Raw genomic sequence first — 24,331 nt, 5'->3', positions numbered from 1 at the left:
CTGCCTGCCTCCCCACCTCGCGCGACCGTGCGCCCGCGTACCCTCCCCTCTCCATGAGCCCGCGGAACACCCTGATTGGTCACAGGCGGAAGCCAGGGCTTTGGCGCCCGGTTAACAATCACAACTTGTTACACATTACACTTCAAATAATAAAATAAACACGTTACAGTAAAGGCTGTTACAAAATATTTACAACAATTAGTCCCGTCCAGTTATTAAGGATTTACATTAATTTTCCAATGTCGCGTGAACCTCTCTTCCCTCCCCTGCCCTAGCCGCACAGCACTATCGTCGCAAACGCAACACAGGGCAGGAGAAGGTGTTGGCGTGGCATAACGGGCTGTGGTAGCTGGGTCGACACTTGGGTCGACGTCAATTTAATTAATGGACTTCTCTTTTTCCGAGTAGAGAATTATTTGTTCATATTTAGGTGTGTACCTATTAATCATTGTGTTTCAGTTGAGAACTTCTTTGAAACTAGTTTTGACAACATACTCTAGAAAATAAACACAAATATTGATATTATTATTGAGACATTGAGGGCTTATGTTCCTTAAACCTTGTCTTGTCCTGCATTTCGCCTCGGCCCCCTTGTGCGAGTGCTACATGCTCATCCCTGAAACAAACATGGCTGCCCCGACACCGCAGGGTATTTTTTTACCTAATCTCTATATCTAAGCTAGTTATCCTGTAAGATCGTGATGCACTTGGCGCCAATAGATGACGTCTGTTGCAGAATGTAAATAAGTGGAATTTATTGTGGCATTACTCAGGGCAGTAGCGAGTTTCCGCTCGTGTTGGGAGCATCCTGATTTTTAAGAAATTAGCATATTATCTGAACAGCCAGTGACATCTTATGAAACATGCTGCAAAGGCTAAATTTGTAAATGTTAACTGTAATGTTAATGTAACCGATTTGTATATAAGCTTGGCTCTTAATTCTGTTCATATGGCCGTCGTCGTAGCTCCCTGAGGAATAGAACTTGATTTTGGGAGTACATATCGTGCTCTGATCAAACAATATTGAGGTATCCTTAAATAATTCGTCAATATCGTATAGAGATGAGTGAAATTGTTAGAGGTGTAAAAGTAACGAAAATGAGCGTACCCGTATGTATTCGTTACTATAACATTCAGTACTCGTTACTATCGTATCGTTACTCGTTACTTCTGATACCGCATAACATGCAACGAATCGAGTCGTATTGCGTACGCGTACAGTATGACGTCGCGTAAATAATAATAATTAGAATATATACAATTAACAATATTTGATAATTTACAGTTTTTGTTAACCAAGAAACAATTAAATCTCATTAGAGCGGCCTTATTATATTATCTCTTTTAAGATAATAAAAAAAACGTGAAAATTCGCGATCATAAAAAAACAAAAACATACATATTTCTAATTTGTAAAAAATACTTTCTTACGTTGTTTCTGTTCCAATCTCAAACTTTGTCTACACACACAATACCTTAAATAAACAGTAAAATAACTTGGACGACGAATTTCCAAATTATACTTTACTTAATAAACAAACATCGTTCTTTGTAACGTAAATTCATCGAATATGCGCGCGCATGCGTGAAACATACGAAAGATGCGAGTAACGAAATGCAGCCGTGTGTAACGTTTCGTTACTCGTATATAGACGGCGCACCCGTTACTCAGTAACGAATACATACGGTTCGCTACAGCTCTAGAAATTGTGACGGTTCCATATTAGTTAAAAGCGGGTTGATATAGCAATCTTCGGTATCTGTGCTCAGGGGGTGGCGTTTTTCTTTTAACAAGACGCGCGGGAATTTTGATTAGTGAAGGCCCACTCCCCTCGCGCCAGGGCTAGACGCCAGTACAGCGCGACTCGCGAACCGGGACGGGCGCACGGCCTACGGGGAGCCAACATTTCTTTGTTTCACCGAACGTCCATCTGGTAATTATAGTCACAACCAAAACCTTTTTTTAAATACTACCCGTGTGCGCCCGGTCCTTTTCCGGTGTAGGGCCTAACCCAGCTGCGTCAATTTAACACGCCCCACACAAAGCATTACGTGGGGCCGTGCAGTATACGGTACGGGCCGTCTCCCGCCACCCCATAACTTTAGTTAATCGCCCAGTGCACAGGCACAGGCGACATTTAAGCTTAAACGTGTTTTTAATTTAGTAGCGAGCCGCGGTCCACACAGGTGGGCCCGCGCATCGCAAGTTACCGATTACGAGATTAGCCGATGCTAATCGAACGCTCTCCCTCAACTGCGACTGGCGTGAGGACTTAATAAGTAAACACACGTAGAGGCACGCTGGTGTCCCTCTCAGATAACTTGTGCAGTGTAATCGTGTACTTAAAAGCACCACAGAGTGCCGTTTTATCAAGTGTAATTGTAATAATAGTGTAATCAAAACTTCTACGTATTCCGACGCCTCATTGGCAGTCATGTACCGCCGAGTAAACCTCGCGCCCAATGTAATGAACCAGTGTAAATCGTGAACAATAAAACATCCACCCCGCACCTCCCGTGCGCGACGTGTGACCCGTAGAACAACCAGAACAGTGTATGTAAATTAACCTAAACAACCCAACCTATTCAGGAAACAAATTCCATCACCGCCGACGGTTCTAGCGGACCACGCTGGGGCAACGAACCCACGACCATCACACAGTTAGACACCGAGCTAGCCTGGCGCCCTCCCGGAACAGAAATCTCTAAGAAAGCCAGCCACCCCGCTAGGACCTGCGCCCGACCTCGAACACGAGACCGCGGCGGACGGCAATATATAGTCCTAAGAACTTTACAACAGTAGTATCTTCTATGTCAATATTGTTATAACTTGTTAGAATTTGAGGTTCTTCCTTTCTGTGTTTTTTAAATTGTAGAAATTGTGTTATTTCTACATTTAGTTTCAGTTTATTTATATGGAACAAATTTTCCAAGGTAGTTAGATTTGTAATTTTTTTTGTCTAAGCAACTCACAACTACTTACTTCCTCCAACTAATAGACTTGTGTCATCTGCGAGCAAGGTTACTGTGCGTCGGCAACTGGCCCGCCTGGCCGAGTACGTCTTGGGCGGGCTCGTAGTACCGCCTCCTCTGCCAAGCACCACGGCTTCGCCTCCCAGCCCAGCTGCCCACGCAGCAGACGAGGCGGCATCCGCCTGCGCCAGCACCCCATGCGTCGCGCCGCCGCCTCCCGGCCCAGCTGCCCACGCAGCGACCGAGGCGGCGTCCGCCTGCGCCAGCACCTCATGCGCCGCCGGCGCTAAGGCGCCACGCGCCATGGGATCGCGTGTCGAAGGGTGCCGTCTGTTCTAGGGGGTCGTCGTACCGCAGGAGCGGGAACACGGGGCGATGACGGGCTATCACTAGGGGGGGGGGGGGGGCGTTTGACGTCGTACCGAACATGGCCGTTAAGCCAGTGCTCCGCACCGCCGGTACCGTATCCCGTTTTCGGAGCGCGCCCTTTGCCCAGCCGAATTGAGTCAGGCGAGCGCCTCGGGCGTGACCCCAATAGACATAATGAAATTTAAAGGTACGGAACCCCGGAGGCTCGAACCCATAATTCAATTAAGGGAAAAGCCATTAGTACGAAATTACTAATTACCAGACATGTAATAAGTGCGTCGTAGCCACTCCGGGCGAGTACACCACGCACGGAGCAGACAACAAACCTCATTAACAGTCACCGTGGCCACTGGCCTTAATTAAAATACCCGTGACTATGATCAAGTCAGAATAGGAGAAATCCCTCTAAAACAATTTGCAGTGGGACAATATGTTAGTAAATTTACAGTCGCCAACTTGATGTCACAATTTAAATAATTAAATACATTAAAACCATTGTTAAGCCTTAAGCACCCAATTACCAGGTGCTACATTTTAATTGGGCACCTGGAACATGTTTTAACTGGTAATAGAGTAAATTCAATTAATATAAGTTTTTTGACGCCGACTCACAAAGAAGAGAAAGTTTCTCTTCCTTGCGAGGCGGCCATGTTCGGCAGTCTCCAACCACTCCGCGCCGGGAACAGACGTGTGTCCGTGGGCAGCATCCAAGTTTCTTTCATTGATTATTTTTATTCTGTACTAAATCTTTAAATTTAAAACCTTTTGTTAATTCACCGCTGCCCACGTCGACTCGGCGCGTATTTTGCGGAGCCGGGCCTATCCCGACCGTCTTCAGTGTGATACCGCGCTATCTTATCACAGAACGTACGGTACTGGCCGACTCCAGCGAAAGTGTTTTTACTTAAGGACGCCGTGCATATGCCTGCCGGTTGCACACACGTAAGTGTTTCGCCGAATTTAGGAGCCCGCTCATAGAGCCCACCTGCACCCGTTAACTTTCGGCGCCGGCCGTCTCCAGCGAGCATCAACCCACGCCTTGCGAGACTGCCGCGGTAACCATTAGTGTCACGTAGTGTTATGTTTTTTTTTGTGTTAATCGTATAACGGCTAGACGTCGCCAAGTGTTGGTAAAAGTGTTTTGTAGCGGGACTAAATTAAAGGTAATTCTCACCAACTCATGTACACTAATTTTCCGTAGTCTCCCGTCCTCCACTCGGCCGAGCGGCCTTCACAGTCAAGGGAGAGCCATTCAGGGTAGATTCAAGCCGTGTACCCGGCGGGGCATGCGGGGCCAGAGTACCTACGACCCAACACCAACGGCCTAGCAGCCCGCTAGCCTGGCGCCCCTCCGGACAACAAGAGCATCGCGACGCCCGTAGCGCCCGTCAGGTACCCCCCGGGCCTTTCACAGAGGTCGGGTGACGGCATTTCTATTTCAACCCTCTGTGTTCTGTTACTGATATAGGATTGGAATAATTTATATGCTGAACCATTTATTCCTAGATTATGAAGTTATTCTAATAATCTATCATGATCAACCAAATCGAATGCCTTGGACAAGTCGCAAAAAATTCCATATGTTAATTCTCTTTTACCGAGTGATTCAATGCAGTGACGTAGCCAAGGTGGGAGGGGGGGTTTAGGGGTCTAACCTCCCCCCCCCCCCACAGCACCAAATTTTTAATTAATTTCTTATTCATCACTCAAACAAATTTCATATAAAATTAATAAAAATTTTACCATTACAATATTTAAATTTAAGTACTGAAAACTGCTAAAACAGCACTATTTTACACCTTAAAATCCAAATTTTCCCGGAGGAGGACCCCCGGACCACCCGCTTTTTTACCTGGTGGGGGAGGGGGGGGGGGAGGACTCCCGGACCTCCCGCTTCATTACCGATTGCTCAAAGGGGGGGAGGGGCATGCTTCTTAACACCCCCCATACACAAGTCCTGGCTACGCTGCTGATTCAATGACTGTTTTTGTAAGTTGAAAACTGCTGTCATTGTTGATTTCTTCTTCTGAAAACCACTCTGTTCTTTACAAATTAATTTATGTCTTTCTAGGAATGTGGTTAGTCTATTATGCAGTCAACTTTCAAATATTTTAGAAAAAATAGGTAGCTGACTAATTGGTCGATAATATTCATCTTACTAGGTCAAAAAAGGCAAAAACGAATTTGAATGCAAGGAGGGAGGAATACAATTATTGTAAAAAGATGACTGGCTAATATTAAATTTAAATTTCAGTACAAAGCAATCAACTGCAACACAGTCTCCTCGATCCGAGCCATGATGACGAGTGCAAGAAAGTAGTGAAGTCCGATAAGCAGCTTTCGTTTCGAATGCCTTTCCAGACTTATCGTTATCCCGACCTGTAACATTATTTGATGTGAGGGCAGAATATTAACGAGTTGATGATGTATCATGACACATGTATCATTTATGATACACTATTATGTTCACGAGATTTCATACCATGTCCAAATGGACGGGTTTAAACACGCGTATAGGGTACGTGTGTGGATGTTGTTTAAGAGCCCATATCTAATGGAAAAGTCACCTGTGAATTCCAAAACTTGCCAACTTTGCAGCTTCAGCAATTTCATACTCTTTGAATTTTGCTACCTTTGAAAGTGCATGTCTATGGTGTGTAAAAAGGGAAGCCTACGATTCACTGGTCCTTTCGTACACGCCCGAAAACGCCCGATTACTCATGTTCGTGCAACTTCGTTTTTTTTTTTTTTTTAAACGTACACAAAGAATGTAAACACGGGGGTGGTATGGTCGTTGCTTGCAGAAAATATTACCGGTTATTGAGGTTATATTGTTTTGTCGCATTTTCATTTAAAATACGTATCAGAAATTTTATAAGAAATACCTAACCTAATGAGCGGAGTCGTGTATGGTTTTAGCATATGATTTGTCGGTTTGATAGTTCACATTCCTATTCGTTAATTTTTTTCTTGAATTTATTGTATCGAGCTTTAACACATGGACTTTTTCTGTATGGTGCATCAGTTGTATTTGCATTTCTTGCGAGAAATTTCATTATTTCAGTTTTATTATCTTCTTTAGGTTGTGAAGATTAACATAGGTTCATGAGTTTACAGCCTACAGGATCACTGGTGTAGTCACTATTTCATTGATATTTAATACGTACCTTATAGAATCTCTGGTTATCAATGGGAAAATCTTATGATTGTATATGTTTATATCATGGACATCTTTTCAATGCATTTAAAAGAAAGTGAAAGATTTGATGCTTTGAAAAATTAGTGTTAACACATTCATTGTATCATATTTGTATTCATGCCACAGTATTTAAATCAATTTATTTATGAACTATGAAGATATATATTTGTATTTGTTTTTATGTGTCATAGGTTGGAAGAAAAAAAATATTTGAGATACATTCACCATTTATTTAGGCTACTCCATGTTAACTAAAGTGACAAAAAGTTAGGAAAGGTACATGGATAGCTTTTGAAAATATTATTGAGAAGGTCTGTTACATACGGTAATGATCGAACTAGAGTTGGACACACTGTAAAGGAGGGGGAAAGTGGAAACTCATGAAATTGTTTATGTTAATTAAAGGGGAGGAGGGCTGGAGAAAGTTGGGAGCTAGGTTTAACAGAGGGAGGTATAAAGGGAGGGGAGATCATGAGTGGAAGATTCAGAGGAGTGGAGATAACCGAGAGAGGAAAGCAGGTATTTCTGGTGCGGATGGGGCGAGAGTTGGATGGGCTTGAAAGGGGGATACTGGATGTGAGAGGAGGAAAAGACTTACAGAGGAGGTTTTAGAATTTTAGGAGAATGAGTTGGAGAGAGAGAACTCCTTTCCACCAGGCGAAAGCTCAGTCGCAAGCGTATGTTCAATCAACCAATTAATCAAACACTTAATGGCTGTAGCAGATGAATTAACATAATGGCAAGAGACTGCTGTCGAACTTTAAAAATGGTTGAATATGCTTTTTGTTCATAAAGGCTTCAAGCAGTTTATCTTCTTGTATGTACTTAGTATAATGGAATAAAAAAAGTACATACTATTACAATATTTTCATAAGGCACATAGCTGCCGATTCAGCATATGGGAAATACACACACCTTAATATCTAAATTTGTGCAACTTGTGATTTTTTAGCCTGTAAGGTAATTAATATTCATGTTACATTTACGCAACATCCTGTGTATAAAAATTGTTCACATACAAAAGTTTTAAATTAATCATATGAGTGTGAAGTAAACGTGTTCTAATATTATACTGCTTCTAAATATAGGTTCTTGAAGGCCTGGATGGTTTTGCCACTGTATGTATAATCTATTAACTTCCCATAATAATATGATATTGAAATTCACTTCAATCTAGGTTGCCAAAATGAGTTTTGCCTATTATGTTAACCGAAGAATTAAAAAACTTTTATGTTATTTTATCAAGTACAATTTGATTCATTATATTGATTATATTTCTCTTAAGATGTTGAAAGCAGTGTTTCTAGGCCCTACCAATTACTTTTTATGTCTTTAATATATGAAATATATGCTTACCATGAAATATAATAGGAAGTAATAAATATTAGTGGAATTCATGTGGGTTTAAGATTGGAGATAATAATTTTTGCTATTAATATCAATTTATATGTCACTGAAATATTATATTTGTACATGTTTTTGTATACATACACATATAAAATTACAAACATCACAAGAAATATTATATATTGTCACTATCAATTGAAATTAACAAGAACACCATTTACAAGGACAGACAATAACATTTCTTTAGCTTAATCTTTTAATATATTATGTGTATAATTTTTCTGGTATTATTCTTACGAGATATAACAACTAAACATATGCAAGATTTGCCCTATTAAGAGAGTTGATGATTGTTTTTTGTTATTTTGAATAAACATTCCGCATGCATGCATGCATGTATCAAACATAATTTTTTTGGGGTCTAAAGATCATAAATCAAAAAGCTATGTAAAAATATTCTAAAAGCTGTTTAGTTCAGTTTTAATAATCTAACCCTATATTTTAAAGGTATGGAACATTCTTTGTGTTTAGCATGTGGGCGTAATTCATTTTTAGAGCTGAGAAAGTTGGACTAAACACGTTCTTAGCAAGTACAAAATGTTAATTTTTTTTAAATAATATATAATATATTGTATTTTTACTATCATTACCATTATTTGCAAATATATTGGCCATAAAATATTTTTTTCCCCATCGACTTATAGTCACCAGGTTCTATACAACATTCAAACACTCTTTTTTCTCTCCTGTAAAATTCGCAAAACGTGACTTAACACATTCTTCCCGTGGAGTCTCCTTATACAAGAGCGCGTACAAAACTTAAAAATCAAATACAAAAACATTAATTTATTATATAGCATAATTTTTTTTTGGAAGGACCTTATTATTGATAGTTATAAAACTGAACTATTTCAGTAAACTTTAAAATTGTCGACATAAAACCTTTTCCAATTAAAAATTCTTCAAATCTAATTTTTCTTTTAAACTGTATTTCTTACTTTTGTAATACCATTGTGTGGTACGGTTTAATAAGGTGTGAAACACCTCAAATCATGAACTTTTAGGCTTAAAGCTAACAACTGATTGCACATAGGGCCTACATTTTAATATTAAAAAAATAGTTAAGTAGTTGTGAAGTGGGTAAATATATATATTTACAGCAAGTCAAATTATTCCTGTTGGAAAATATATTTATTTTGGAATTTTGTTAGAATTATTATTTTTTCCCCATTTTCCCTAATTTGTTTTTAATTTAATGAGAAGAATTAAAGAATTATCTTTTTATATAAAATTATTACTAAAACTATTCAATGAGATTAGACTATATTATATAAATTAGGGAGTAAAGAATTTTACCAAGTTATTTATTTAAAATTGTGACATGCTCACTGACAGTTGTTAGACTCGAATATATAAGACAAACACTAGGTCACCACCGCAACATACGGACTCCCGCCCTCATCTGCACCATAACAGCCAAGGCCCGAAGGCAAGAGTACTATATGTTAGTGAAGATAAGACATAAAACAAACACAACAACAACCACATCAAATACAATACTACTACAAACATTATTAAATGCATTAAACACAAAATAATAGACAAGAAAAAAAAAACAAATATCTGTTATCACTATTATTAAATTATTAACTGAAGAATTTACTAAATTGCATAGCTTCAACATTACAAATTGAATCAAATTAAATTATTTATCTCATTATATTAAAAATATAATTTATTTTATTTGTTTATTTTACCTGCAGCGACAAACAATATAAAACAATAAAAAAACAAATTTTAATACATAACAAGTACAAATACAAACAAATCCTATTTACTCAGATAGTAAAAAAAAAAAAAAAATAATAATAAATGTATCAATTGAAGTAAAGTCAGATGATATCAAGTTTTTCAAAGTTACTAATTAATCTATAAAGAATATCATTTGTTCTATGGTAAGTAGGTACTTCATGTTTGTAATCATTGAGGAACTCTGATTCCAGAATTATCTAAGATATATTGACAGTAAATTTTGGAGCTGTAACATTTTTTGATAAATGTAGCTTCTAGGTATACTCTACGATGAGCAAGTGACACTAAGACAGGAGTAGAAAGTTGCTTATCTTTTACAAACTTAATAACTTTTTCTTGTATATTTTCCATATTGGCGCAGTCAGTTTCATTTATGGAATTTCAAATAACAGAACAATATTCAAGTTCAGATCTAATAAGAGAAAAGTAGAGAGAAAGAATTGAATCAGCATTAGAAACATAAAAAATCCCTTTTGGCACAGCCTACAGGCGTAGGTAGATTTCCAAGTAACAAATTCTTCCCGAAATATTTTGTAAAATTCTATAAACTCCTGTAACAATTTAAGAACTTAATGTTGCCTACATAAAATCATATGTTCACTAATATTTGAAAAATTATTTATACACTTAGTATGGGAGTTATTTTTTTATTTTCACCCCCTTACTTTTACGACCCCTTGCAGTAATGGTTTGTCTAATCAAAAAAATGTTCCAGACAAAAGTTTTAGATAAAAATAACACGATTTACATACAATTTGAATGGAGTTGATAGTTAATTAGTAAGGGAGTTATGATTTTTGTTTTAATTTCACCCCTCTTTTTTCCAACCCTTTACAGAAATTTATCGTCTAATCAAAATTTGTTTCAGACAAAAGTTTTAGATACAAATGATAAAATAATACATAAATTTTAAGAATTCGATGTTATGCCTATGACGTGAGCTATGATTTTTTTTGTCCGCCAACCCTTGTTTTTTCAACCCCTTACAGTTGTGGTTGGTCGCATCAAAATTTTTCTAGGATCGAAATCTATGGTATTACTCTGCAAAAAAGTAATAACAAAATCAATTCACCATGCAGTATTGTTATTACATATAAAATAGCATATTGTGTATTAAAACACTGCCAACAACACCATCACTGCAGAATTACAGTTACTGCAGAGTAAAGCTTTCTGAAAAATAAGGTGACTAATAACATAGGTACACTAAAGGTAATCTGAAGAAGCTGCAACTCTGCAGTATTACACTTTTTCGTTCCTTATTTTTATCTTATTTGTATTATATGATTTTCTCACAGCCACTTTTCTTTGCATCCTGTTAAGTGTAATGTGGCTTATAAAATATGCTATACATATAACTGAGGATAAGTTGGTACGGTTGTGGATTCGAATCCGAGATTCGAATCTAACTTATCCTCAGTATACATATATGGAGATAAAATGCTTAAAACAATAATACTTGAACATAATGAATTTAGGGCAATTTCTAAAAATATGCCATATAACAACTAGGTAGCAATCTGTTGCCATTTTATTGAATACATTAATTATACAGTTAAGTATTACATAATATGATTTACCTGCTGTGGCATAATTGTAGCTGCTTCGCACAGAGTATGTTTGCCCTAACTTTTTCAGTTCATCCAAAAAAATTCCATATTGATGCTCTCCATCCAAAAAACCAGAAATACTTTTCTCCGCTTCACTGAAAACATAGTTTTGCAATAAGCCTTGAAAACTCTGCTGACCAGCATGGGACATGTTGAATTACAACATTTGCGCGCGCGCGTTTTTTCGAAAATTCCGAAGTTGCACGGACATGAGTAATCGGGCGTTTTCGGGCGTGTACGAAAGGACCAGTGAATCGTAGGCTTCCCGTGTAAAAAGAGGGTAACCTAAGATTCACTGACATGGGACGACACATAAAAAAAATCCAAAAAAAGTTCCGAAGATGCACGAACACATTCGAACAGACGTGCGCGAAAAGCGCGGGTTTTTAATTTAACAATGACGGCGATAAGAGATAAATTACAAAATTGCGTTTTAAATGAAAGCGAACAGACCATAAAAGGATACGTGGATACAAATCAAATTATAATAATTTTTTGGATTGATTGAAAATTAAGGATAGAGACAGTACAGTGCATGTCAAAGTAGGTAATAAATATTTCTGTTTGAAATGTGTGATTTGATTATAGTTTATATTATGATGCAGTTTGTTTATGTAGTATGAGCTGGAATAAAAAATATCTTTAGATTTTTATGGAGCTCATCTCTAGAATGTGATACAAGGGCGCAGTAGCGTAGTCAGGATTTCTGTTCGTTGGGGGGGGGGGGGGGGGGTCACATTTAGTTATTCACCCATCCCTTCCAATAAAGCGGGTGGTCCGGGGGCCTTCCCCCAGAAAAAATATGATTTCAAGGTCCAAATAGGTGGTATTAAGCCTTTTTCATGCCACAATTCAGAATGTATAACTGGCAGAAAATACTATATTTTTTGTAAGAAAATTGGTTTGTATAAACAATTTAATAAATATTTAAGTGGGCTTCGAAGCTCTTATGCAAACTGCTTGCCAATGAAACAATCAAATTAAAATGCAGTATCTTGGAATTTAATTTACCATCAAAAACAGAATGCTAGAACTTGACTGCTTCAAACTGCACTGTTATAAGGACCAAACGGGTGTCGCCCTGGTCGGCCGAGGAAGGCGTTTTATGGCCATGAGTAATGGGAGTTTTCAGCCTAAATACCCAACCCTGAGCCCTCTGTAAGAGGAGCGGGGAGGGAAGCGTCAGCCCTTTGTTTGGGTGAATCATAGCTTAGCTTGACCGACCTTCCAGACATCTACTTCAAGAGTTTTACACGTTTCAGTGGCCAGTGTTTTTAGGTAGTGAATTCACCAAATTATTTTTCCCCTTTTTTTGGGGGGGGGGGAGGGGGGGGGTTCCTCTGGGCCTCCCCCCTCACTACGCTACTGCAAGGGCACCCATACCTATGGGCAGGGGAGGGCCGTTTCTCCCCCACCCCATCTTTCAGAAAAAAGGAACAAAATTAGATGTTTGTGAGGACTTTTGCCAAATTTTGAGTAATTTTTGGCACTTTTTGGATATTTTTGGTCTGCCCCCTCCCCTTACGAATTATCTTATGGTCTGCCAAGAAATATTTAAGGCTATGTATGTATATTTACCTGCTATTTTAAGTCTACCTAGAATTTCCAGCCATCTGCCTGACAGGAAAAAAGAGAAGATGGTAATTGTCACTACAGTTGTTGATTGATGATTTATAAGTAATATCAGTACTAATTCAATACTCTTAAGGAAATTATAAGACTTAACTAAATTTATTTGAAACATTTAAAGAGCTACTAGAACTTTAAAAAACAAAGCCAAAGAAAGGTAGGTATCAAAGTTGTTTACTTATGTATGAAAAATAAATCACTCATTATATTTAAATAATTTTACTAATGACCTTAATCCAGAGTGATCTGTTAATTTTTTAGATATTAATTTTGATGATAAATGATAAAAAAAAAGGGTAGAGGACCATTATTAAATTATGTTAAATGTTGTTATGTTGCTTTCTTTCAAACCATCTAAAGTTGTGGATTTCCACTGTAGACCCAGTTTTGTAAAAGTATCAGAATTTTTTACGACTTTTATAAATTATATTAGTTCCAATATATTTCTTTGTATGTAGTGCACTATAATTAAAAACATATTGTACACCATAATGAGATACATTCAATCAATTAAGTAATGATCAATACAGAAAAAAAAAAAAAAAATATTTTGTCACTAATTTTTACAATACCTCTATGCATTTCCCTGAGAAGTTATACATACATCCCCTGATAGACAGTAGTTGTGGAATAATATAGTGTGATATGTATTACATACAAGGGAATAAACTGCTTGAATGGTAATAATTGTGTATTCCTCTCTGGAAGAAATTATCTCAATATATGAAGTAATTTCTGCAAAACAATTTCTACAAAGGTCAGTTTAGTTTCTATGTAAACTAAATTGCAAATGTGTTCAGAAGATAATTATCACAATGAAATGAAAATTAAATGATTCTGCATAAGAGAAATTTATTCACTGTCACATTTCTTCATCTGCTTTATAGCATCAGTCACCTTAAACAATTCTGTAACTTAATCCTACGTATATTTAACAAGGTTCTTTCACTGAGAGCATCAGAGTTATTTTGACATTCATGCTACTGAAAAATAACATTGGGAGATCACACATTAAAATATTTCGAGAAGCAAATTTTATTTTAAGGAGGTATATTTTTACATTTTAATGCACATAAATTGTGCTTAAACAACACTCAATGCAATCAGTTACAAATAATATTGATAAAATCCTTGCCAATATACATGTGCCATCCACTGGAGTTGATGGAAAGCTAATGTTAATTTCTTCATATGCCTGCAACAAGAAAACTTGATTACAATATATTGACCAAGGTTGATTGTTTCACGTGAAATTAGAGAGCGAAGTGATTGACAACTTTATGAAATAAGAATGACAATATTTACAAACACTACATATTAGGATGTTTATAATTTAATCCTTTCACATACATAACAATTTCTGCGAAAAAATTGTTCTTTAAAATTCATTTACGACAAAAAAATATATGACATTCATTTTGTGGTGAATATGGTTCTCACACTAACAACTGAAAACCTATTTAATCTTAAAAGCAGTAACAACATTATTCCAGCATTAACACTTTTCAGCAATTAACTTCAGCCAATATCAGGTGTGATGCAAGCAACATTGTACCCTGTGCAAAGCACAAACTTCAGGCATTGCGTTTATCAAACATTGCAAGTAGGTAACAAATAGGCAGTTTTACTTCTTGCCAAAAACAAGACTTAAAATGATATGTTTTCACACGAAAATAGATGGCAGCATGTATTTTTTGCAAGCTGATGGTGACAAGCCATTAGCATCTAATGCATAATTCTAAAACAGGCTAATTGAAGAGTTTATAATTATTGTAATTTGGTTTATTATCCTGCCTATTACATGTAATTTCTTTTAATTAAAAATTCTGATTCACATTTCTTTACACAGCATTAATGGAGCAGAAGGTACAGCCATCCACCTGTAGCATTTCATTTATCAATACAGCCATGATTATTTTTGCAAATTTTTGTCACTCCAGGTTAGAATCTTTTGGATAACGTCAAAAGTAACTGCTTATTGCAACAATCAAATAATTATTTTTGTAGAAAAAATAATTTTTTCACTCTCTTCGTTCTTGGGAAAGTGGTTATAGTGAAGAATAATGTATTTTACAGTGATTTTCAAAGCAGTTTTGCATGTTATGGTCTATTTTTAAAAATACTTTAACGAAAGCATATCACATTGTTTAACTGAGCAACAACTTAACATTTACCCACTTTAATGAGCTCATTCACTGATACCAGAATCAGAGGCTTCCCACATTTTGGACTTGGTTGTACATGATGGATTCAACATAAATACTTATTGCAGTATGATTGTAGCTAGTCAGATTGAATTACTGGTAATTGTTTTGTATCACGTATCCAAGTTTATCCATTGATCCTGATGGCATAATCCTATAAATATTGATTCAAGGATACATAATGCTTGCTGTTTTATTTAGTACATGGAAAGATCTGCATAAACAATATTTTTATATAACAGTTAATAATGATCTTAAGTTGAATAACAAGATAATTTAAATTGTGTTCAACTTACAATCATAATTAATTTTTACATAACAAGTTTGTGTTATGTCCAGGATCTTTCGACATACTTATTAAATTAAAACAGCACACATTGTATAACATAGAATAAATATTTACAGGATCATGCCATTAGGATCACGGGATAAACTTGGATATGTGATATGGAACTTTTACTGAATTACTTACTTTTATATAAAATACGTTGTTGTATTAGTAAAATGCTAATAATGATGTGTTCGGGGACTTAACACAGGTCCACTCACCTGAATAATTCAGCTATCTGTGCCGAAACTTATTTTAAATTTTATCTCTTTAAAAAGAAACTAGAAATGTTATTTTTTAAAAAAAATTAATTGTCGCAAAATTAATGCGGAAACTATGACCACAAATACCATATTTCCTTACCTGGGAGTTGCTTCAAGTAATAATAACTAAATCTTCCCACACTTTATGAATATTCTACAACAATGGATAGAATACAAATCTTTTTTGCTTACCCAACTGTTGTCTGTTGTTTATTATCTATTAGTGGTGAACTTAAAAAAAAAAAAAAAAAAAAACACAATCGAAGATGCACGACTCCACCCGAACAGAATGGCGTCCCATGTCAGTGAATCTTTGGTTACCCGTAAAAAAAATCTAAAAATAAAATAATAGAAAACTTAAGAGCTATGAACCACCCCAAGAGATCGAGATTTGTTGTTGTTGATCAAGGGAATGTCTCTACTTTATTTTAATTACGGAACATAAGTTATTACGTGAGGAAGTGTAATCATTTTTTTTGGGGAACAAATGCAGTTCCATTTGTAAATTTACATAGTGATAAAAATGTCTGAAACAAATTCGCATAATGCGGACGAAATGGATGTCGTGAAAATTGGAAGTAAACAGTGGGTACGATTAAATGTTGGTGGGACGTATTTCTTGACTACCAAGACTACTCTTTCCAGGGACCCAAACTCATTTTTGTTTCGACTGTGTCAAGAGGATTCGGACTTAATATCCGACAGGGTGAGTTGTAAACCGCGAGTTATATATAAACAGGTGTGCCTAGTTTTTAAACTGCCAATAATTTTTGGAAATTTTCTCCTTTCTTAATTTTAGGACGATACAGGAGCTTATTTAATTGACAGAGATCCTACGTACTTCAGTCCAGTTCTCAACTATTTAAGACATGGAAAACTTGTAATAAATAAAGATTTAGCAGAAGAAGGTAAGACTGATTTATGTCAATATTTTTTAGGATAGTTTGCAATGAATAATGGGCAGCATAAAGGCTTGTTTTATGGGGTTTGGTAACTGTTCGCTAGGTGTACTAGAAGAAGCAGAGTTCTATAATATTACCGAACTGATACGTCTGGTGAAGGAGAGGATATGCTTGCGAGACACGAGGCCTCTGCGAGACTCAAAGAAGCATGTGTACAGAGTCCTTCAGTGTCACGAAGATGAACTGACACAGATGGTTTCAACAATGTCAGACGGCTGGAAGTTCGAACAGGTACCATTACAAACTGCAATGAACTTGGCTATATGTGCTGGCTCTGTTGCTGTCAGCATTTTGATTTTATATGATACCTAATAGATCAAACGCAGGAATCTATTCAGCATTTTTGAGTTGTGTTTGTAGAATACCAATAGTTTTGATTTCAAAATAGTAATTTCAGTAACCAAATTTACAAAGCAGTTTATTAAAAAAATATAGGGAGATCAGACACATGCGGTCTAGATTTAACTAAAGAATAAGAATACTAACTCTTGTAATCTTTATTTTAAAATGAATCACCAATCTATAATGCTAATCAGCCTACCCTTTATTGGAGACAAAACCGTGAATTAAATATAAACAAACCTATTTGTATTTAGGATGCAGACTTGACTGTGACAGTCACAGAGAATGTTTAGGACTCAAAGAAATCCAGGGAAAGTAGCAATGTGTTTGAACACAGATTTGATGTTTTGGAGGGCTCCCGATAATCTGAAACAAAGTACCTCACACCTGTTAACAGTCATCACGTGGTCAAAGCTGTTTTGAAAGGTGGGAATTGAGGGGGAGGGGGAAAAGGGATTTGATTTATTTCCATAGGTACTTTACCTTTTTGGTAAATATGTAGTTTAGCGGTATTTGCGGAAAAAAAATGTTAAAAATACGAAAATACTTTTATTATATGCTCTTTAACTTCCTCTTTTCATTAAACCCGGTGGAATAAAAGGATTTTCGGATTTTTAACATTATTTTTCAGAAATACTGCTAAACTACATATTTACCATTTTTTCTTTTAAAATTGTATGTGTAGTTGTAGTTTCACTTAGTTGTTTCCAGTTTAAAATGCTCAGTCTCACGTGTTAAATTTATTTTCGTAATTAATGTTTTTATAGGGCTAGTTATAAATTTTTAACTTGATACGTCCCTTGCATGTATTGCTCCAACAGATTGTTATATCATGGGTGTTAAATGTCATGCAAGTGATGGTAATTAGAAAGACTGGCACCTTTTTACATCCACAATATTACACTTGATGAATATCTGTTGAATATGTTTGTGGTAGGACAAATGCGAGGGAGGTATTGCAATAAAACATTAGACGTAGCCCTTCAAAAACGTTATGACCAAAAAATAACAAACAAAGCAACATGGCGTGTGAAAATTCACATGTAATTGTCACTTTTTTCGCAGTTTATTTGTTTTTTGTAACACCTTGTGGGTTCCCCCAGCTCATAAACATCGGTTCTCAATACAACTACGGCAATGAGGACCATGCAGAGTTCCTGTGCGTCGTCTCTCGCGAGTACGGAACCACCGCCAACTCAAAAGAAGCAGAGCCGACGGACAGAGCAAAGGTGAGGAATCGGCAAGTCTGTGCCAGTGTTCAGCGCCCTGCGCTGCCCGTGATTGCTGACAGAGGCCCGGCATGGCTGGGTTGGGAGGCAATAGGTTCTGCAATATCTGCAATATCCCGGGGGGAGGTTCGCAAAACCATGTGACGTAAAACCTCGCCTTTGTGGCCAGCATATCCGTCATAATATTTTTGCACGAAACCTCATATCGGCCAAAATGCACATTTGACATTTAAACTTTTGGCTTCGTCTTTCGTCACTACTGCACTCATTATCCCACATATCCAACAAATTTATTATTACTTAATTCTTATTGCATACTTAATTATTCGATTTATAATGATATTCTATACAAAATATTAATTCACTTTTCCTCGTGTAAACAACTGTAACTATCACTCCAATTCTCATACTTTCATTTGTCTTCCGCGGTGCTATTTTGTTTTTCGCTATTGCCAATACTACATACAATATTTTCCTCCATTCCACTATTCAATTTATTATCATTGGCCAACTTCCATGACGTCATTCTTTTCCCATAATTTTTTTTTTATTACACTTAATAGGCTTCCGCACTTGGCCGGTATCACAATCTAGAATTGAGTCGAATCTTCCAAATCCATCTTTGACTTTCCTATCTGATAGGAGAACTCAATTAGATGCTCTCTTTATTTAAAAATGTTATAATTAAAAATAAAATGCAATTATACACTTGACAATACTGATTTGTGTGTTCCTCATTGGGCACTGTGCAGTTGCTTGATGAACATCACTAGCACCTTGTGTTGTCCAACGAAAACAAAGTTCTTCATTTCACCCGGAGCAGGATTCATGAGATCATCCACGACATTCAAGCAGGGATTGTTAGTCGACCATTCTGTTTTTTAAAAACAATTTTGTGTTATTGTTATAACAAATAACATGTAGTACCTACGAGGTGGTGAAACATAACATATAAGAGAGCTATCAAAAGATATTCATACAAATTATCCTTAACTTTTAGTTATGAATGAAAAAGAAAATATAATTAACTTAGCATGGGAGACAATCATTCATATAAGTGATTTTATCCCCCCTTTTCTTTAACATTCAAACAATTTTGTTAAAGGAATACATATTAGAGAATAATGAAACTAGCTAACTAGTGTTAGTTGGTTCCCCTAGTGCTATACATACCAGCTCCTTGTGTGGCTAAATTATTCTGAAAATACTAAAACTGCCCTGTTTGACTGATCTTGTCAATAAGTAGGTGTTTGGAGAAAACTTGACTTGATTACTTGCGGGACCAACAAAGTAAAGCTGGACTCACAATGATCTGTCTCGTCCGTCAACGAGCCGAGCGATTCAGAATGATCTGCACGGCTGTCAAATACTTTTCCTTTTTAATGCCGCCAACAGACTATAAATTTTAAACACTGGTAAATATTTATGTTATATAGATATAGTATATTGGCGATCATGACAGTTAAGCACTTCGTAAAACATTAAATTTGATTTTTTTTTCGTTCTGATATTTATTCAAATATTTTCAGTTCATAAAAATATGTTCAAAAATAAGTTAATAACATTTAATGGAAGCAGCTAAACAAAAAAATATGCCTCAAAACTTGTAGAGATAGTAAAGGTTGCCGGCAATAGGTGTTTTGCTAACATTTTGGAAATTATTTAATCTGTATGTCCCTCGAAAGATAAAGCTTGGTAAGGTTTTGATGGACGGACGGATAGAATTTCCCGGGTCAGCTGATTACCTGCAAGTCACGTGATTGACGGACTGACGGGACGTTCGAGTCCAGCTTAACTAAGAATTACCATCTCTCTTGAAGGACAGGATGGCTGAAATTAATTCAAAATAAGTAAATCTATGAAAAATAAACATTATCATACTTCTTAACTAAGGAATTCCAATGACTTTGTTCTTATAACGTTACGATTTAATTTGGGTTTTAAATTTAAAAGAAAAAAATAGTATTTATTATAAGTACTAAAGAGAAAGCTCACGAATGAAAACCATTACAGTTATCAGGTTACAAGAGGGAGTGAAATGAACTCTGATCTCTGAGGAGAAACAATTTTGTGAGGGGCAAAAGACACGACAGCCCGACTGCACCCGAGGCCTTCCGTCCGACCAGACAGACCCCAGCTGATGGCTCGTACCACCTGCCCTCTAAAACAGTCCGGTGGTGCCTAACGTAATTCCTTCACCGCTGTCCTGGCCCCGCTTGCACGCCGGCCGTGTGCGTGTGGTGCGGGAGAGCACGGCCGTCGAGAGGGCAGACGGGGGCAGGGTCCCGGGCGCCACGGGGGCCGGTTGAGTTTTGAGATTGTTAATACAATTAATGGGAAACCTAATAAAGTTACGTGATATGTTCAGATCACTTTTACAGTTATGGTCTTGGTTACATTTACAAGCTTTTAAATATTTTTTTTTTGTTTGTGGGCTTTGAAAAGTTGGAATATTTGTACATCAATAGGAAATGGCCCGATAAGATTATTTACGCCCAGATCCGAGGGTTTCTCGTGACTGCCCTGCCCGTAATTCCTGCGCGAGAAGCGTCCACCACTACGATGCCACGAGGTGAAGCAAGCTTTAGTGACCTAGCACATTTCTTTAGAGGGGGAAAAAAAAATTCCATACTTCCCTAATTTCTCAGGTCGGTGGACTGTTTCATGTGTCCAATGTGAGTGTGTTTGTATCGTTCATGTTCACTTGAAGGGCCTGCCTAGTCAGGGGTGGACTGTTGCAACTGTGAGATTTGAGTGGTAACTATAACATTATAACATTATATGGTGGATAAATGAAGATAAGGGTGTATTGCGAGTTCCCTTGAGGGCTTTCAAAATATCTACTGGCTGTTTCATGCCTCAAATTTATTCCGGTAAAAAAAAAAGGTTTTATCCATTTTCACTCTCATAAAAATAATTTAAAAATGAAAATAAAAACATTACTCATCTGCCCACCGTTTATTCTTAAACAACCACTACGCTGATATGTTGAGCAGTTTTTAAATTGCATGGTGTTGGGTAGGCGGCCCGCAGTGGTGTCTACAGGAAGCTGGTTGGTTGTTGCAGGTCCTCCAGCAGAAAGGCTCTCGAATGTGAGGATCCGCGTCGCAGCATCTGCGAGAACAAACTACCTTAGTTTTCCAAAGCGTTCCAGTCGTGGACCCCGCGGCGAAGGAAGAGGGATAGCGTGGCGTCGACGTGGTCGACGAGTGGACGTGCAGACTGCCGTTTGGCCGAACACTCTCCTCAGAGCTGTTGTTGTGCACCTCGGATGGTCTCGGGACGAGTACGGAGTGTGATAACTAGCTCACAGTGTTACATTTTTGCCTAGTTTGTACATTTGTCGTACTCTTTTTATCCTCTTTGTGTACTCACGTTGTCTTGAGTCATACTATGCGTAACTTGTTTTCTAAATAGTTTCTGTGTGGTTTTGAACATGCCTCTACCCAGCCTGACAATAGGCAATAATTTTTTTATACGTGCTGTTGTATTTGGTATGCTGAGTGAACATTTACAGTGTGCAAATACGTACATACGTACAACTCAATGCTGTGGTTAAGTGAATTTAAGGAGTCAGTCTGTGTGTAGTATATTATGTCCATAATGCAAAGTCCTTAATTTATTTGTGTGTTTATTTAGGATTCCTATTCACCTCTATGCTTAATGTATTTTCTGCACAAGTTAATTTGTTTGTGTAAATGAACAACATGCATTAATAATGGAAGGTGCAATGAGAATGTTGTAAAGAATGCATCGAAAACAATTTCAGTCTCTATTTGAGCCAAGATCATTGCAAGATCTTTTGAAATTCAGAGGATGCATATTTACGGAGAATTTCTTCAGTCACCAACAACATGTGTCATTTCTTTTGTATCCAAAATTTCCATCAGCTTTTTTTTTATGAAATAAGGAATACATACAGTTTTGAGACTTTGATTAACTGATGGAGTCAAGGTCATTGTATTTAATTAAATGTATTAATTTGGTTATTCTAATATTTAACTTCTTGTGATTACAATTTTAAAAAAAATATGTTAATTCATAAAAACAAAATTAAAAAAAAAATGCTAGCAAAATTATTGTTTCAAGTGGATGATTAAATGGTTTAGTTTTAAACATAACTGTAGCATAAATGACTACTGTTTAGATGGGGCCTAGGCAGGTAAGTAATGGGTGAATGTGAGTTTACCTTATATGTATAACAATTCAACTTCTTCATGAGACAAGGGAAAACAGAAACAATATATGTAATTAAATAATTCTGTAACTAAATTTGGATATTAAGTACAATTTGTATATAACTGATTTACTTGCCTATGTAATGTTTATATTTTAGTTATTTTGTAATTTTTTGTACTTTTTATGATACATGTAAATATCCAACAAATAATTTCTCATCATCACACTTATATCTTATTACAGTTATTTTTATCAAGTATTTTAATACAAAGAATTGTTACAATAATTTGTCTTAATTTTTTGTTTATCATTCTTAGGAGTGAGATTAAAAAAAATTGTGATAATGTTCTTTATTTCTTTCGAGATGTTGTAACAGTTGTTGACAAATTAAATTTTGGTTTTATCATGCACTCAACCTCTTGTTGGATTTTGGATTTAAAGAATTTATTTCTTTAATGTCTATCCCATTTAACTGTAAGGGACTCAAGTTTCATGAAATTTATGAGTTTGGTGTAAAAATTACTTTTGGGTCAGTTAAAATTGTGGAATTGGCCAATTTTATTGATTCAAATGGTATCCAAGGATTCATCAGATTCTAATAATTTTGGTATCAAAGCATGTCGATTCTTTCCCTATAGCACAATCTTGATACACTGATTTTTGTTTTTGATGGGGGCATCAAATTCAATTTGTCAATACTTTAAATAGGAATTTCCATCTAATTGACAGATTCCCCACTAATTGGATTTCTGACTAATCACACTAGTTTTTTACATTTATGTTATGTGACGACAGTGTTTTCACGTATTGATCGGGGTATTGGGCCAATTGTTTAAATAGCCTGAAACCAGCCAAATTCAAATTTGCTTACTGTTTATTGTCCAAATTCAAATTTGCTTACTGTTTATTGTCCAAATTCAAATTTGCTTACTGTTTATTGTCCATGCTTGTAGCTTGGCAGGATTTAGTTTGACATGTTTCTTAAAAATGCCTTGTTTGGCATTCCCTGCTACCCATTACATTTGTGTCCCACAATTCGCAAACATTCTCTACATCATAAGGTATGCCAAAAATATATTAAAGGTAAAAAAAATAATTTTTAATTTTTTGTTACTCTTAAAAAACCTTTAAAAGTCTGCTATAACATTTAATGTACTCCAACTAAAAATTGACACAGTTCCAAAATTATAATTTCAAATTTTTAGGCTTTCTTGCAACAGTGCATGCTAAACAAATGTACAGTGTGCAGATAGTGTGTTGGGATGAGAAGGTGCATACACATTACATGGCACACTGCGATCTTAAGGATGAGAGATGCTATTTTTTCCAAGTTACAGTCATGATAGAAACTAGGGGTGAGCCGATGCCGATTGCCGATTATTAAGATCGGCTGATTTTGGTCATTTTTGTCATTTGCATAATCGGCTTCATGCATGCCGATCCTTTTTGCCGATTACCGCTTTCTGAAGACAAAAAAAATCTTAACGTAACACAAAAGCGCCGACATATTATTTGCTTCAGAACTGTTGCTTGACGTTTTTAAGTAACATATACGTTACTTACGTATTTTAATCTTTTCTGCAAAAAAATGAAGTAAAGTTATTCTTAAAAAATAAACATATTCATGAAAAGTACGTGTGTTAAAAAAGAGTAAACAAAATCACACCAAACCATTTAATAAGTCATGCATAGGGGCCTGTTCTTTTCGCGATCGTGATTAAACGACAAACGCGAAATCACCGTAAATTACAGTTTTTACGCAAAATCGCCATAACACAGCATTTTTACACGAAATCAGTGTTTTTTAAGCAAAATTTAAATACTGGTAAACAAACACCGCAACATGGCAGCCACTGAACATTAGTCATAATGCACTAAAGCAAAC

General features: G+C 36.4%; 1 protein-coding gene and 1 long non-coding RNA gene across 2 annotated transcripts; one reads left to right on the top strand and one right to left on the bottom strand.

Moving 5' to 3' along the window:
* Positions 1-13,423: 13,423 nt before the first annotated feature.
* On the bottom strand, positions 13,424-15,949 carry LOC134538066 (uncharacterized). The gene is made up of 2 exons (XR_010076083.1): positions 15,835-15,949; positions 13,424-14,134 (listed from the first exon to the last, which is right to left on the bottom strand). It is a non-coding gene; the product is annotated as an uncharacterized LOC134538066 (long non-coding RNA).
* Positions 14,667-23,534, top strand: LOC134538064 (BTB/POZ domain-containing protein KCTD5). The gene is made up of 5 exons (XM_063379052.1): positions 14,667-16,440; positions 16,534-16,642; positions 16,740-16,927; positions 18,142-18,267; positions 21,334-23,534. The coding sequence occupies exons 1-5, from the start codon at positions 16,258-16,260 to the stop codon at positions 21,361-21,363; spliced, it is 636 nt and encodes a 211-aa protein (XP_063235122.1). The 5' UTR covers positions 14,667-16,257; the 3' UTR covers positions 21,364-23,534.
* The last annotated feature ends 797 nt before the right edge of the window (positions 23,535-24,331 follow it).

Source organism: Bacillus rossius, chromosome 13 (assembly GCF_032445375.1).
Source record: "Bacillus rossius redtenbacheri isolate Brsri chromosome 13, Brsri_v3, whole genome shotgun sequence".
NCBI lineage: Eukaryota > Metazoa > Arthropoda > Insecta > Phasmatodea > Bacillidae > Bacillus > Bacillus rossius.
The sequence above is the reverse complement of the archived record's forward strand: the minus strand, read 5'-3'. Positions and strand labels throughout refer to the sequence as shown.

Excerpts from the sequence above, each read along its gene's own strand:
- LOC134538064 (XM_063379052.1), top strand. The coding sequence starts at position 16,258 with ATGTCTGAAACAAATTCGCATAATGCGGACGAAATGGATGTCGTGAAA. Across the intron at positions 16,441-16,533 it reads CGGACTTAATATCCGACAGG|GACGATACAGGAGCTTATTT; the intron begins GTGAGTTGTAAA and ends TCTTAATTTTAG. Across the intron at positions 16,928-18,141 it reads ACGGCTGGAAGTTCGAACAG|CTCATAAACATCGGTTCTCA; the intron begins GTACCATTACAA and ends GGGTTCCCCCAG.